The 15,393-nt window shown below is 48.0% G+C and overlaps 1 protein-coding gene across 1 annotated transcript in view; it reads left to right on the top strand.

Annotated features, from left to right (window-relative positions):
- Positions 1–15,393, top strand: part of RPH3A (rabphilin 3A) — a 60,461-nt gene that overhangs the window by 18,314 nt on the left and 26,754 nt on the right. The window contains exons 3-5 of the mRNA XM_006015160.1: positions 11,657–11,786; positions 12,519–12,605; positions 14,033–14,198. Coding sequence (XP_006015222.1) covers positions 11,657–11,786; positions 12,519–12,605; positions 14,033–14,198 — 383 coding nt within the window. The remainder of the gene's footprint in view (positions 1–11,656; positions 11,787–12,518; positions 12,606–14,032; positions 14,199–15,393) is intronic.

Genomic DNA, 15,393 nt, shown 5'->3' with positions numbered 1-15,393 from the left:
GATTTTAGGTTCAGCTTCAGTGACAACGATCCTGCTTTAGACGTCCCATATTCCTTTTACTTCAGCAAACTCAGCCGGTGTAGAAATCCTTAATTTTGTTTAGTCAGCCAAGGTAAGGCGAGTTGCTGATCCTCATTCATAAAAGGAAGCCAGAGGACGGCGTTGTCACAAAGGAAGAATAGCGCAGGCTGCTAAAATTTTAGTCGCAGCTGACTGGCCTTGTATGTGCAGAGAGGATTTTGCCCATCTTTTTCTTTTATTGGCTTGCAAAGCAAGATTGGTGCAGACTGCGCCTTCCTCCGTAGCGGGGCGCGCGGCCCTCAACCTGGGATCTTTTGAGGGTGTATTAACAACCTTTTATAGAAGCAGGACGTGGGCTGCTGTGATCCCCCTGCTTTACCCACGGCAGGGTTGGGTGTGATGTCTTGTCTTGTGTCAGGGTTGGCGGTAGACCTACAAAGAGTTTAGATGATGGATTTGTGTGGGATGGTTTGGAGAGGGATGATCCTGTCGTAGGCAGAGGTTGGACTCAATGGGACCTCTGGAGGTGCCTTCCAGCCCAACTTCTCTATGATTATGTGGTCTGTAGATGTGAGGCAGTAGAAATTTGGTTAGTGGGGACTTCCATCTCCCCGAGGATCAGCTTGCGTGCCGGGCAGCCCCTGTCCTTCACAATGACTTTTAATACCGGCGTGATGCTTGTTTGCTATGGGCCAGCATCATCTCTGGGAAGAACAATAGCCAAAGGTTGTTAGCGTGTACCAAAATGTCAGGCCTTGGAAAGCTGTTGGAATACATTTTTGGAACGGCCCCTGAATCCCTCCTTGGAGGTCTCCGACTTGTTCAGCAGTCTCTGTCTTATTCTCCAGATCTTTAACCATCATTAACTTGTATTCCTTGTGGCTTGCAGGAAGGAGGATGCATGGCGTGATTTTTAGGTTCAGATTTAAGCTTGCATCATGAAGGCAGACCTCTGCTGCATGTGGCTCCTTTTGCAGGACTGGGGACTTGGTGTTGACTGCTCTCCACCATCATCCCCATGGCTCAGCCTTATATCTGTGCCTTTATTTTTTGTCCCATCTGTACTGGTCCAGCTGGGTCAGTCTGCTCAGGCTTGTGCTCTATGGGAATCCAAGATGGATAATCTTCATAGTGGCCCCTTCTAGCCTTAAAATTGTACAGTACTGTACTGTATTGTTATAGAGTAGCTCCAATAATAATCTCATTTTATAGGGGGGCTACCCAAAAAAGGACAGCAAGTTGTAATTCCTTTCATGATCCGCCCTGATTTTGGGAGAAGTCTCTTGGGACACCCTTGTGTTCTCTAAGCTGGAGCAAGGAGCTCGTCTTAAGCCAGTAGTTCAGAAGTTGATTTTCTAGCCATCAAAGGAAATACCTGTCTCATTAGCCAATTCATTAAATATAGCTGAGAGTTTAAATAAAGCAAAAAAAAAAAAGGTTTCTGATGACCAGTGCCCTTCAATATGTTACAAAGGGACAGCCCCTACTACTGATCAAAGGGGAAATCATTCAAGTCAATGCATTGTAGAGCAATAATGGAGATTGTTGCTGGGCTGTAATTTAATAAACATGGAGGGTCCTAAATCTTTTCAGGGTTAGAAACCATCTCTCTCTCTCACTTCCCTGCCACGTCCCATTCTTCCTTCGTTTCCCCTCCTCGCGTTCACACCTAACTTCTTGTGGATCGTTTATTTGTGAGGCTGCTTGGAGCGCGGACCCAAATCACCCTTGTGAATCAAGAGAATGGTTGTTGGCTAAAACCTCACATTGAATCCAGCTCAAACTCATCTCAGCCACAGATTTATTTTTAGCACCAGATTGGATGAAGGAATCGGGAATATGTGATCTGGATGCTTATTAGACTTGTAGGAGAGGGAATTTCTTTTGTCAGTGTCTGAGGACGCAAAGAAATTGGAAGGATAATAGGAGTTGAAACATGATCTTAAACAGTGGTATCCCTGGAGCTCTATCCAAGGACTTGAATTTATTAAAGGTTTTACAACTGTTGCAGATTAGGCTAAATATCAGACCCAGCTCTTAGGAAAGGGATGGGAGTTTTGCAAACCAAAAGGTCCATTGTGAGGTGGTACGGTGGGTCAGACAAGCACGGAGTGGCAGGAAAGAGCCAGTCTTATTCATTCCTTTGCTTAGGATTTGTTATTTGTGTAGAGCTGGCCTCGTGCATGGTGGTGCACACGCCTTACGATGCATGGCACCTACACCAGCTATCAGTCTAGGCAGACAAGCAATGTAAAGTATACTGAGTACTGTGCAAGAAAATCGAACCTTGCCTACAATAGCTGTAATGCCGTTTTTACTCCTGAGGTGGGTCACGGCCTTTCCCCCTCAGTGGGCAGTATATATTTGCCTTGGCCTAGAGATGCACAATGATTTTCATTGCCTCGCTCGTGGTCCTGAACCAGAGCGCCTCCAGGGTTGAGCCCTTGTTTTGCAAGCTCATCAGCTCTATAACGGTGTCTTTTAGCAGCAAGCCTGGGTGCTACTCTGGCATGTGGGCGCACCCATTTCCCCTTAGGAAGGAGGTTGGACTAGATGACCTGTGGAGGTCCCTCCCAACCCTTCGTCACTTTGATTTCTATGATGATTTCCAACCCTTCCTTCCCAGTGCTCAAGGACATCGTCGGATTGGGACCGCAGCTCTAGAGTTTGAGGGGGCTACCAAGACAATAGGCCTACTAAGGCAGCGTTAGGGGTGTCCCCTCCACGCGCCGTTCTGCCTTTCCTGCATTGAGCCGTCTTGTTCAGTACTGACAAGATGCTTCCTCGGTCAGCAGACTATAAAGCCAAGAAGAGAGGTCTAGTCTGAACTCCAGGCCATGGGACCTCTTCCTCTCCTCTTCCAACTGGAGCATCTTTTTTGGTTTTTGGAGGAAAAAAATTAAATGTATTAAAAAATTGGCTTTGATGGAGAATCCCCTACAGCCATTGATAAGGCGTGCCCATAGCTAATAACCTGCATATAAAAGCTTATTTCCGGTCTGAGTTTGCCCCTTGTCGTTGTTCTTGCTATTCCTCTTCTTCCAGCTCCCTCTCAAGACTAAAGCAATGACCTGACTCTGTCGCCAGAGTCTCCATAAGAGCGACTCCGTCACCAGCCATCTTCCTCCGGGAGGGAGGAGCTGCTTCGTCTGGCTCCTTTTTTAATTCGGATGCTTGTTGCCCGCAGTCACATGTACAAATTGCTGAAACAGATGGCGGAAACCAATGGGGATTAAGTCATTAACCTTGGTGACCAGAACCGAAGAGGCTCTTTGGGGACTGCAGCGTTGTTTCTTTCCTCTTCACTGTTTTGGCAACGTTAAAAAAAAATGGTGTGATGGAAAGAGGCAGATAGAGAGCTCACTGTTTATGAAAGAGAGCTGGCAACTCACGTTTGGAAGGCAGCTTGCACGTACTTCATATTTTGGCAAAATCGGCACTGTTATTTAGCAGACCCGGGTGTGAGATAGGCGAGCCGACACCCCTTCAAGAGCGCAAGAGCCGAGCCCTTCTCGGCAGCTCTGCGGTAACCCCCCGGCACGAGCTCCCGCTCATTTATGAACCAGGTTAGTGTCGTCTTCGCAGCGAAGAAACTTAATGGAGAAATCAGTCCGAGAGTATAGTAATTAAATAAGATCTAGAGCTGCAGCTTTCCTTTAGAGTTGTAGATGTGTACCTACATGATAAAAATCACTGCTAAATTTGTATCCTGATTCTAATTAAATTTTTATTTTCAGATCACATTTTAATCTTTTTTTTTTTTTTTTTTTTACCTTAACATTACATTACGTTTAATCTTCAAGCCTTTAATTCACATGGGCTTGTATTGGTTGTAGCAGTAACTTAATTCTGCCCCTTTTTGTTTATTACTTTAATTCCCCCCCACCTTCCCCCTAATTTAAAAAAAAAAAATCTCTGCATAATCCCCGCACAACCACATTCCCATAAAATCTGCTGTGGTGGAAATGTAATTGCGTTTTTAAGACAGATCATAGAATTCCAGCGTTTTACCCCATGCAATCATGATCTTTATCTTGTGATTCAGGTCTGTTCCCCCCCCGGCCCCACCATTAATGTGGCAGGCTGCAGCAGACGTACTTCTGGATGCTGTTTAAAACCCATTAGGCTTGTCTTAGTAAATTCATTTTTTTGTGGCACTACAATAAATATTTAACCGCTGAAAACTTTTGCATGCATCTTTGAATGTCAGTCCTTGTTTTGCAGGGGAGTCGGCACTTAATGAGGGTTACGCTCTATTCACCTTGTTGAATACAGCTTGTCCTGAATAAAAAAAGCCAGAGAAAAAGCGTCTGCAGGTTTGATGCTATGGCGCTGCTCTCGTGTACCGCAGTTGGAGGCAGGAAGTATGCAGAAGGTGCGAGCACACGTGTGTAACTTCTGCTTCTGCATGCGAGTTCAGTCTGAGCATGAAGCTCCCATTGCAATGCAAGCGGGCCGTCTACCTAGGCATTTATTTCCTGGTCATCACTGCGGTGTTGGGGAACAACTGAATCTATCTGGCATCTCTTTCTAACTGGGCTGTGAGCTGTTAGGCTTGATGTCAGCTCAAGAGAGTGTCAAAGGTTGGTCTGCACGAGGTGTGGGTACCTAAGGATGGGTGTAGGTGCCTCTTGGTAGGCTCATAACTTAGAAGACGTTAACCCAAGCTTTTACTGCAACCTTTTCAGAACGGCAGTGCTGATGGCGTAGAGGCGATAAAAGAAAAACGGTGTCAAATGCCCCCTCCTCGGCAGCGTTGGTTGTAGCCGTGCTGGTTTAAGGACATGGGCAGACATGGTTCTTTGTGATATCTTTTATTAGACCAGCTGTGAAAATATCCATTGTGCCAAAAGAAGACACAAGCACCAGGGACTGCTGTAGTGTTTCCTACAGGCCTAACGTTCACCCCATATAAACTGAGGTTATTATTGGACTGACTCCATGTTATTTAGTTGGTCTAATAAAAGATATCACGTTGACCCAAGACACCTTGTGCTCCTCCGTGGCAGGTCATTGCTGTGCTGAGAATGGGGTCCTTAAGTTATCTCATAAATTGGAGTTACGGAGGGCGCTTGTACTGGGTCTAGATGGTCTGGAAGTGAAGACGTGTGCAGGGGTGAACTCCTGGAGTCCGAGCCAGCCGTCTACACAGCCCGTCACAGCCTCCGAAGGGGTGTCGGTGGGGTATGTCTGAGTACAGTTGCATTGTTATAGAGTCGCTCCAATAATAATCTCACTTTATATGGGGTGAACGTTAGGACTGTAGGAAACACTATAGCTGCCCCTGGTGCTTGTGTCTTCCTTCCACCAGTGACTAGTGCCTGACTCGTTCGTTAGGGTCTAGCTAATGCTCTTGCTATAATCATTCACCAGCAGACCTGTCCATAATGCTTCCTACCCCTTACCTACAATGACCTACATGCCGTGTAGCAGTGGTTTGATTACCGATATGCCGGCGTGTTTAACTACAGACGTTGATAGTCATAAAGTTTATTTGTTGCTTTATAAAACGAGCCCTTTAGATGCCACAGTGATGGGCTTTTTGGAAATGCGCAACATGGTAATTAAAACCCAGCCACAGCATTAGAGGTACTTAATAGGAAGAGATTAATTGAATGGCTCATTTATATGGGCAGCAAAAATCAGAAAGAGAAACAAAAGACATCTCCAGGAGAAGGGAGTGAAAGCCTTCAGGAAGTCTGAACACTGATTCATAGCAGTGAATGCGAAGCAAAATGCCATTATCAGAGGAAGAGTGATATAGTAGCAGAGATCCCTTGCAAAGTGAAATATTTTGAAATTAAATAGCATTAGCTGAATGATATTGGCCTCAAATGTAATAGCAGATGGAAAGTGTGGAAAAAGGAAGCTAGTTTTTTACAATATAAAGCTCTCTGGCTGTTAGCAGTGAAACCAGTCAATTTGCATCAAATCTGTCTTCTTTGAAATGTATCATATATTCAGTTTCTATGGCAGAAATCTGGGTTTATTCCTGTCGGGAGACACCTGGACAATTTGATTCAGCTTCAATCAACGCCTTAGCATTGCATGAGGCTCATATTCAGCTTGTTCTCATCCCATTTATACCTGTGGTCTCTCTCTTTTCTTCTTACAGGAGTATAAGAGTGGCGTTGTAGCTGCAACAGTCCAGAAATTATGCCTGGATTTCTTCTTGTCATCCGGTATCAGGTTTTGGTGTAGAAAATGGGGTGCAGCCACATCTTAGCAGAGGAGATGCTTAAGTAGAGCGCTTTCTTTTGCTTTCACGGACTGGTGTGGATGGGAGTGTCTCTGGACCGATTTGGGTGATCCTTCAGTAGAGAGGATAGTCCCATCTTTCTCATGGGGATCATATGTCCTTTTTTTATCTGTCTGTGGTACTTGCAGGGCCCTCAACAGTAGAGTATTCATGGGCTTCATGGTCCATATTTCATGTGTTCACTCAGCATCCCTGTGAAGCAGGGCAGTGCCATTACCTCCATCTTACAGGTGAAGAACTGAGCCACGCAGAAGCTATATGACTTGCCCACAGTCATGCAGAAAGTCTATGGTGGAGCCAGTTCCCTAATCGCCGTGCCATCCTTTCTCTCAGGAGTGTATCAGTGCCAGGCAGATAGCCGAAAACCCAGAGCACAGATAACCCAAGCTAAAAAGAGGTCACCCCAGGCTTAAACCAATGCAAGAGAATCTGCACGCAAAATCCCACCACTCCAGTGGAATTAGTGGAGCTCGTTAAGCCGGTTTGCACTCTTACGTAGCTCTGGCCTAAAGTTGGTAGACATAATGGAGCGGGGCATGACTTGCCAGTCAACAAAGCCTTTTCCCCAGGTGTCAAAAGCAATCAAAAGCAATCTATCGCAGTTTAATTATAGCATATCTTCCTTACAACAGCCTTACAAAGCGGAGCAATGAAAATGAGGTGTGTAAGTAAACGGAGGCAGAAGATAAGGGAAAAGCAGCACAAGGACCGGTAAGTGCCGGCGTGGAGGATTTGTTGTGACAGGTCCCTCGGGCAGGCGGTGTTGCGTGGGGGGGAGGCGGGCAGCCTGTGAGGCAGGGACAGCTAAGGCAAGAGCAACAGGAGGAAGGCAAAGCAAAAGGGACCAAGATGGTTTAATCAAAGGGCTTCACGGGGGGTCCGTGAGGAGTGATTGTGGAGCAGATGCGAGAGTGGATTTTCTGTGTTTCCTGGAAATGCAGGTGTTAGGGACTCTCACATGCCTCTGCAAATCATTTTTCCGCAGTGAAGGGGCAATAAAGCAGAACAGGATCTGGTTTTCTAGTGCGATGTCTTTCTTCGAGCATCTCCAGTTACTCCAAAGGGATTGAGGACTGAGATAAGGTGCGGAGCCCCCGCTGCATTAATCAAATCCGCCTGTGTTCTGGATCTGGCTGTGATTAGTTCATATTCACGCACCGTTTTGGACTTGGGATCTGTAAGTGCTGCTAGCCTGGCTGAGGATTCGGGCTGGGCCCCGGGCCTGAGTATAATTGCCTCCTTTGGAAGGCAGGGGAATAACCATGCGCGCACAGGTGCAGGGAGAGCTCGTGGAGTTACAAACCCTGCTGCAACCTTATAGTCTACGGATAAGGAACGAGCCAAGTTTATTATACAATCAATATTGCAATAAGATGGATGCTTCTCTTCTTAAAGTCATCTCATTTGTCTCTCTCCACGCGCATTATAGTTTTTATACTATTAACAAAATAGTCTATATTCTTTGTTAAGAAGTCACCCGTGAGAAATGAAGGTTCGCAGCCAAAAAAGACATTACTTGGAATGAAAGGATTTTTGCTTTCTTTTGCAGTTTCTTTGAAGCTGCCACAATAAGGTTTGCTTGGGCATGCAGATTTTCTCCATGGAAGTGGGCCCATTTCTGAGCCTAGCTATCTTGGCATCAACAGATGCAAAAATATGTCCTTGTGCTCGGCTTTGCTATGAAAATACTGGTTTGGCCAAAGAGTTTGCTCCGAGCAAAGGCTTCTCCATTCAACCCCACAAAACAGCAGGTGTGTGTTTCAGGAGGCATGGCATGGTTGTTAACTGCAGCATGCTTTCCCGGTGGGAAGTACTAGATTTAATAGAATAGCCATGAATAAACCACACGGTCGAATGATGAAACTTAACCGCTTAAACAAAGATATATGGTCCTTATCATAATCGGCAAAATAATGCTAGGACCACACATGTTAAACACTGAGATTCCTGGATTATCTGTTGTTTTCATTCACTTGCCACAATTTCATTATGCGCTCCAGTGCCCCGCGAAGTGAGTTTACAGGGATGCTGCTGCCTGATAGGATAGAAATTGCCGTGGATAATTTCATTTAATTGAGGTAGGTTTTAGGCAGAGCCAACTTGCCGTTTCCAGAAACACAGGCAGAATAGTCTTTGATCTGAGCTGAGTAGTTAGGGCTTGATCCGGTGCCCGTGGAAATTAATGACAACCTTAGCATCTTCTTCCTCTGAGTTTTAAGTGTACCGGTGTGAGTTGTGCATACTGAGATGTCTGACCTGCATCCAAAGGTCAAATAGCCTCCTTATTACTTAGGAAGGAGTCCTGCATGGCTCATCTACAATATACTCACATGCTAGGTCCAGAAGGAGCACAGCTGCATTCAGTTGGTACGACAGTAATATTGGAAAACTGAACGTAGCTATGCTAATTAGCTGTGCTAAGAGGCAGAGCTAATTAGCCTGCCCGTAGTACCACGTGAAGGTGGCTACACAAACCAGAACGAGAAGCAGGGTAGACCGTTGATGTCTCTGGAGGTCTGTAGAGCATTAAGGATTGTCCTCTGGATTTTGCTCCTGAAAGGCAAGTGGTTTAGTAACAGCCTCTTTAGAAATAAAGGCATGGCAGAGAAAACAGTTTGCGTGGGAAGGGCAGAGCAGGGAGTGTCAGGACCCCAGCTCCAACCAGAAAATTGTAAGCGTAGAAAAAACCTGGGTGCTCAATCCAGACTCCCCGAGGTTGAGCGGGGATTCTGCCTTTGACTTCATCGCCGCTGGGATGTTGCTCCCAGCTGTGTCTAGCACCTGAATGCGGGCCGTATTCGACTCGGTCCCAGCCCTGCATTTTGTGCCTGACTGAAGGGAAGGGAGAGGTTCTCGCTGACCTCAGCGGGTTTCCAATCAGGCACTCGGGAACTGTAATAAAACGGTGTGGTCCACGCAGCATATTGTCTATCTCTGGCTGCACAGTCAAGGGCTATTCCTTTTCTCAGCATCTGTGTAAAAGAGAGACCTAGCATTTCTCTCTGTAGCATACAGAAAATGCCTGCGAGGGGTTCTTGGCTTCATGAGGTGAACAACCCATGGTGTAGGCATGACATCCAGAAGCATAGTATGCAAAGCTCTCCCCAGAGTTTGCCTAATAGCAGGGCTCTCCTGCCAGTGGCCCATGGGCAGCATGCAGGGGGTAAAGTGCAGCCCCTGGGCTCTCCCCTGGCTGCTTCTCCCCCTACTGCTCCAGGCTGCTGCTCCCTCCAGCTTCCCCTTCCCCTTCCCAGTTGCAAGTGGTGCAATGGGGGGACATGCGGTGCACTGCATCAGACATATCCGTGGTCCCTGCTGTTGTGGCCCCGGCCACTGAGAAGCGGGACAGGCCTGCCTGGGATGCATACTGCTTCTAAAGGATCCTCAGTTGCCGACCATACAACTGGCTTGGATTTGAATCTGTCATAAGACGTGAAGGAAAATATCTTTTAAATGTCTTTTTTTTTAAATGTCTGCTCTTTTAGCTGCCTTGTCAGATTTAGGTCACACTCCAGCCGGGCCTCGTGGGCTTGGTTGTCTCACGTCCTCTCCAGTACGGACGTCTCTTTCACTGTTTCCCCTCCTCCTTTTGAATGGGAGAAATAATGTTTTTTTGCTCCCGCTATTTGAAAGCACCGGGTTTGAAGCGGTTCCTGGAGCAGCACCCGTTCCCTTTGCAGACAGCTGGCTTCATCCTTACCGAGCGTGCAAGCTGTTTTCACGGCTGTGGTTGTTTTGGCAGTCACTAGTCGTGGCTTTTAACCCGCGCAGTTGGCAGATGTGTTTGCACAGTTGTGCTCTCCGGTGGGTCTTTTTTATTTTGCATCTCACTTGAAAAGCATCACCATTGCACTAGAGTTAAATAGCTGTGTTTTGGCTGAGGAAACGAGAGAAGAGATTGATGTATGAAATCTCATCCTCAAAGGACACCGAGGTTTTCATCTTGCAACGCTTTTAGACGCTCTTGACAGAACAACTTGCCATTAGAAAGTGGAGTTTCGCTGAAATGAATCCGTTATGCGGAAATGTGCTGATGTTAGTGAATTTTTGCATCTCTTTTTTTTTTTTTTTTTGTTTGATGGGAAGAAATTGAAACATTTTGCTCTGTTGTTGGCGACAGGTTTCATTTCGTGTTGATAGTATCATTCAGATTCATTGAGTTTCAGCTTTAAAATATTAAATTCAATCTTTAGCTAATACGGTAGTTAATATATGTATAGTTAATAATATATTTCATTTCGATGCCAAGTTGAAATTCATTCTCCCATACGGTATTTGAATCAACTAGATTTGATTTTTATCTGCCACATGATGGAAAAAGTCGGGTGCATCTGGGAACGCGGTAGCCCTGTATGCAGGGGCTTATCCAGGTTTATCGATGCTGATTAGCTGGGCTAATCGCTCTGAGCAGCGTTATTGGGTGAGTGGGCCACAAACACCCATGCGCTCTCCAGATGTTCACAATGCCACAGCTGTATTTTTCTCCAGACAGTCAGATGAAAAGATAGTGAGAGGTGACGCATTTTCTTCAGGTGTTAATTAGAAAGTAAAGAAGTAATTATCTTTTGGAGCAATTATCCTGTTGGATGGTTTTCTATAAACCGTGGACCAGCTTTGGTCTCGCTCCATGGAGGCCAGTGGAGCCTCACCAGGTTATGCTGCCGTTCTCGCCACATTTGACGCTTCCCATCACGTTGTGCTAAAACTAGTCGTGCTTTTCTGTTAGATTCCCTTTTCCGCAGCCCCGAGTGTCAGGGGGAGTCCTACGCCAGCAGGAGCACTGGTCGGTGTTATTCACACCCCGTGCCGCCGCCTTTTGGGTAAGGTTGGATGCAAGTGCTCAGTCAAGCGTTTGCCAGGCAAAGGTCTTGGGGCATAAGGATGTGTGCAGATATAAGCATGTTGTGTCCAAGGCCGTTTCTGTAAAACCCCCGCTGTCCTGGTATTTCGGGGCTGGTGAAACAGAGAAGAAACCTTCATCACCCTCACAAGGCTCATCCTTGCAGAAGCTGTGAATGCATCCGTGTTCTGGGTTTACTCCATCCATTCCCCTGTCTCCTGGTGTTTCTTCTTTCTCTCGTGTCTGTTGCTTCGCCCTCCTAACAGATTCCTTGTTGGATGGAGGTACAGCCTCTGGGGAGGACCCGATCAAGGAGAAGGGGCTGTGTGCCTGGCCCCTGAGCAGAGGAAAGGGGGTTTGTTGTGTTTCTGACTGATACGGCATCCCCAAACACACAGAATAGCTTCACTCGAGGGCAGCAGTGTCTATCTGTGCTTGATGTCCCAGGGAGCCGGGCTGGCTAACGCCGCTGTCCCAAGAGCTGGCATGCCGTGACAATGCTCTTGTGACCCCGCGTTGTGTCGATCTATGTGCAGGCGCCTGATGAACCGCTTGGAAGACATGCGCAGGAGCGTGGCGGGGGACGGGGTGAGTCGCTGCATCCTGTGCGGGGAACAGCTGGGTCTCCTGGGGTCCGCTTGCGTGGTGTGCGAAGACTGCAAGAAGGTAAGACACGTTCTAGGCAGAATTGGGGGATGTTGGGTTATACCGATGGGACAGCCTTTGGTCACCCTATGGGACCAACTCACTTAGGCTCTATTGACCGGTATTGCCTTGCGCTAACTCTTGAGGTGGAGACTCTTAAAGGCGGTTAGGGGATTTAGACACAACCTCCTGCTAGTTTTGGCAGAGGAAGTGCATCTGACACCTTCTGCCAGCTTTGAAAATCTCAGCCTTGTCTTTAGGGCCTCAGGATTCCCATCTGCATTGGGAGGCTAATAAAATGCACCTGCCTCCACAAAGCTTTGTGAGGATTCACTAGAGCTCAGCAAGCCACTTGGAACATGATGGGTTCGGTGCAATTATTGAACCCCTAGTTAAATCGAAAGCGATGTCTCTCTTCAGTCCGACTCGTTGCATTTCGACGTAGCAGAACAAATGCTCAGCAAGCTGTCCTTCTGCTTTGCAGTCATGGTCTTGCCTTATTTCGGTCAAATAAAAATGGCAGCAACAGTCCAGGCTTAAATCCGACTTCCCCTGGATCATTTATGTTGGCACTTGGGAGGGTCCTTTTAGATCCGATTTAGGTGCAGTTTTGGGGGTGAGTGTGGGCGAGGTTTGCAGAGCTACAGCAAGAGGTAGCTATTCTGAACGAGACATCCCCGGTGGTGCTTGGCTCGCTGCAGAGAGTCACCATCCCCTCCTATGCTGTGGGCATGTGCTCTGTTTCCTTCCCAGAACGTCTGCACCAAGTGTGGGATTGAGACGACCAACAGTCGCCCTCATTCGATTTGGCTGTGCAAGATCTGCAGCGAGCAGAGGGAGGTTAGTGATTTTTCCCCGGCTGGCGTAGCTCCTGGGTTGCTGCTGCGGCGCTTCATGCGTTATCCCCTGTGGCTGGGATTCCCTGGTGCTGGGCTGCTCCACAAGTCCCAAATCAGCAGGGGCTTGAAGTCAGCGTCACTGCTCTAAGCATATTTTGCCATTAGCCTGCAAGAAGGTAAGACAGGGTACTGCCGTGCTGGAGGTGGGCTCTTAAAACATTCATCCTGAGTAGATTTCCCCAGGCATCCCAGCAGGCTGTGGATAGGGGCCCTTGCCACACGTTACATATATTACGCCATTCACTGGTTAATTGTGTAATACATTTATCCCAGCCACACGTGCAAAGTAAGACTGGCCACATGTGCAAAGTAATTATCATGCAATTAAATGGTTAATCGTGCCATCATTTTTGGCCAGCCACAGGTGCAAAGTAATTATCGCTCCATAAAAATATCCATCCAGCTATAAAAAGAGCCAAACAGGCACCAAGTTAGTGCTTGAAAATGTGCAACAACTTTATAGTTGGTTTTTGTCCAGCTTCAATTTGAATATGTGGCTGGGCCCTTAGAGGTAGGGCCAACTTCTTCCCCCCAGCCATTTAATGCAGAGGGTGCACTAGGTTTTCTCGCTATCTCTCTATCCCGTATCCTGCCTTAATTCTGTGGGCAAACTCCAGTCGGAAGGGAAATTGCTACCAGCAGACAGGACCTTCCCTGTATGAATAGGGCCAGCCTTTTTTTTTTAATGGGAAACAATTACTAGATCCCCCCCCCCGAAACGTAGCCTCTTTTCTTGTTATAACTGTGGAAAAAAAATATCCTCCTGTCCTGGAGAACAGTTCATAGCTGCCAGCCCCATAAATGCTCGTTTTGCCTTGGTATCATGGGTCACAATTGAATTGGTTGTTCAGAGATTTGTTCTTTCATATCAGGCTGTAGTCAAGAGCGGGGGATTATATGTGCTGTGTAGCAAGATGCTTGTTTAAAGGGAGAGCTAAGAAGGAGTCTGGCTGGACTTATGGGGAGAGTTTGGTGACATCTGGAGTAAAAGGAGCGAGTTATTTCTTGGGCAACACGTGGTGGAGGCGATGTTTCCTAGCTCACAGTGGGGTGAGGTCCTTGTGGGTGGGTTTGGTTGGGTTTGGGGGCTGGAAAGGCCTGGGGGAAAGGTGCCGGCTGTGCTGAATAGTTGGAGAATGAGTTCAGAGCAAGAAGCCACGACGTGAACAGGTCGGAGAGTTACCTCCACACCAAGGCTGATTATGCAGAAGCTCCACTCATCATCGGTGGGAGCAGAAACCGGGCCCCAAGCCCGGGCGGAGAGCTGATGAACCTTTTCATAGGGATGACTGTTTGCACCCTCGTTTTAGGGAGAGAAAGAAGAAAGTGCTGTCTGTGCCTCATTGCCATCTGCCCCTTCTTCCCCAGGTGTGGAAGCGCTCTGGGGCTTGGTTCTTCAAGGGCTTGCCAAAGCAGGTGCTGCCGCAGCCGATGCCCGTCAGCAAGAGCAAGCCGCCGCAAGCTCCTAGCGAGCCGGCCTCGTCTGAGCCGTCCGCTCAGGACCCGAAGCTGTACTCTCGCATGCAGAGCCGAGGTAGGGGCTGGGTTCATATCCTCCCATCTCAACTCCAGTCCCTTTAAGTTGGGAGAGTCCTGGGCTGACACTGGCAGGGCACCATGATGTTTTGTAGCATCAAGCCCTCCGTGAACAGGGACGGCAGTAAGAGCACGGGCCTGTTGCCATTGTAGGTTAAGTCTCCTTATCTGCCTGCAGCTTTTCCTTCTTTGGGGAGTGTCGCAGCAGTAACCCTCTCCCCCTCGACACCCAGCCCTTCTAGTGGGAACATCTGGGAGGCACCCAGGGAAGGTGAATTATCGTGAACAGTTTGGCCTGGCAGCAGTTACAGAAAAAGAAACCCCAGCGAAACCATCTAGACTGAGGGGATCAATGAGCTGTCGTCCCCTTCGGAGCATGCCTGCAGCAAGCCAGCTGTCTGGCGTGTGGTCTCAGGAGGCCACGCTAGGTTTTGTTCCCATTTTGGTGATGGGCTTTTCAGGAAGGATACGGGAAAGCGATTCCCTCTGCCCCCCATCGTGCATTCAAAAGTGCCGAAATCTCCCTGGGGCTGAAGATTTCTGCTGGAGTCCAGCATGTGAAAATGAAGACCTGGGAGCAGAGACTTGTTCTGGAGCTGCAACCCCCATTGCGGGGAGGCGCAGCTAAGGGGTGACCCCTGGGGATAGGATCTCCCAGGACCTCAGCAGCACGTTTTCACTTGCTTCTTGTAGCCTGAACCCGTGGGATATTTCTTCACATAGTGGAGACAAGGTTTCACTGGTTTTCACAACTACTCTGGTCCTGGGCTAGGGGCAGAAAGCCTTGCAGACTCCCAGAACAGTAGGGTCAGCTTCTCCAACTTCAGCTCCTCTGCCCATCAAGCCCATAATGCTGCAGGATCTGTGACACGTTGACTCCCTGCCAGCGGCAGACGTGCTGCCATACACCTGGTCCCAGAGAGTGGGACGATGGACCCTTACTCGTGTCCCAAAATGACTGAAGGAGGTGCTCCCGCAGCGCTGGGCTGGGAGGGGTGCAGTAGGGTGCCTGTCACCGATCTTCTGGCTGTGTCTCGGTAGAAATTTCCCCTCCGCTCATTGCTACTTGTTTGTGCTTTGCAGGTCCTGCGGACGCCGGGCTCCCCCCTGAGCAGGACTCCTACGGTAAGAGGGTTAACATCATGCATGACTCCCTTTCACGCTGTTCGCAAGGCTGCGGGGACAATACCTGC

Source organism: Alligator sinensis, unplaced genomic scaffold (genome assembly GCF_000455745.1).
Source record: "Alligator sinensis unplaced genomic scaffold, ASM45574v1 scaffold628_2, whole genome shotgun sequence".
Classification (NCBI taxonomy): domain Eukaryota; kingdom Metazoa; phylum Chordata; order Crocodylia; family Alligatoridae; genus Alligator; species Alligator sinensis.
Note: the sequence above shows the minus strand (reverse complement) of the source record. Positions and strands in the feature narration are given on the sequence as shown.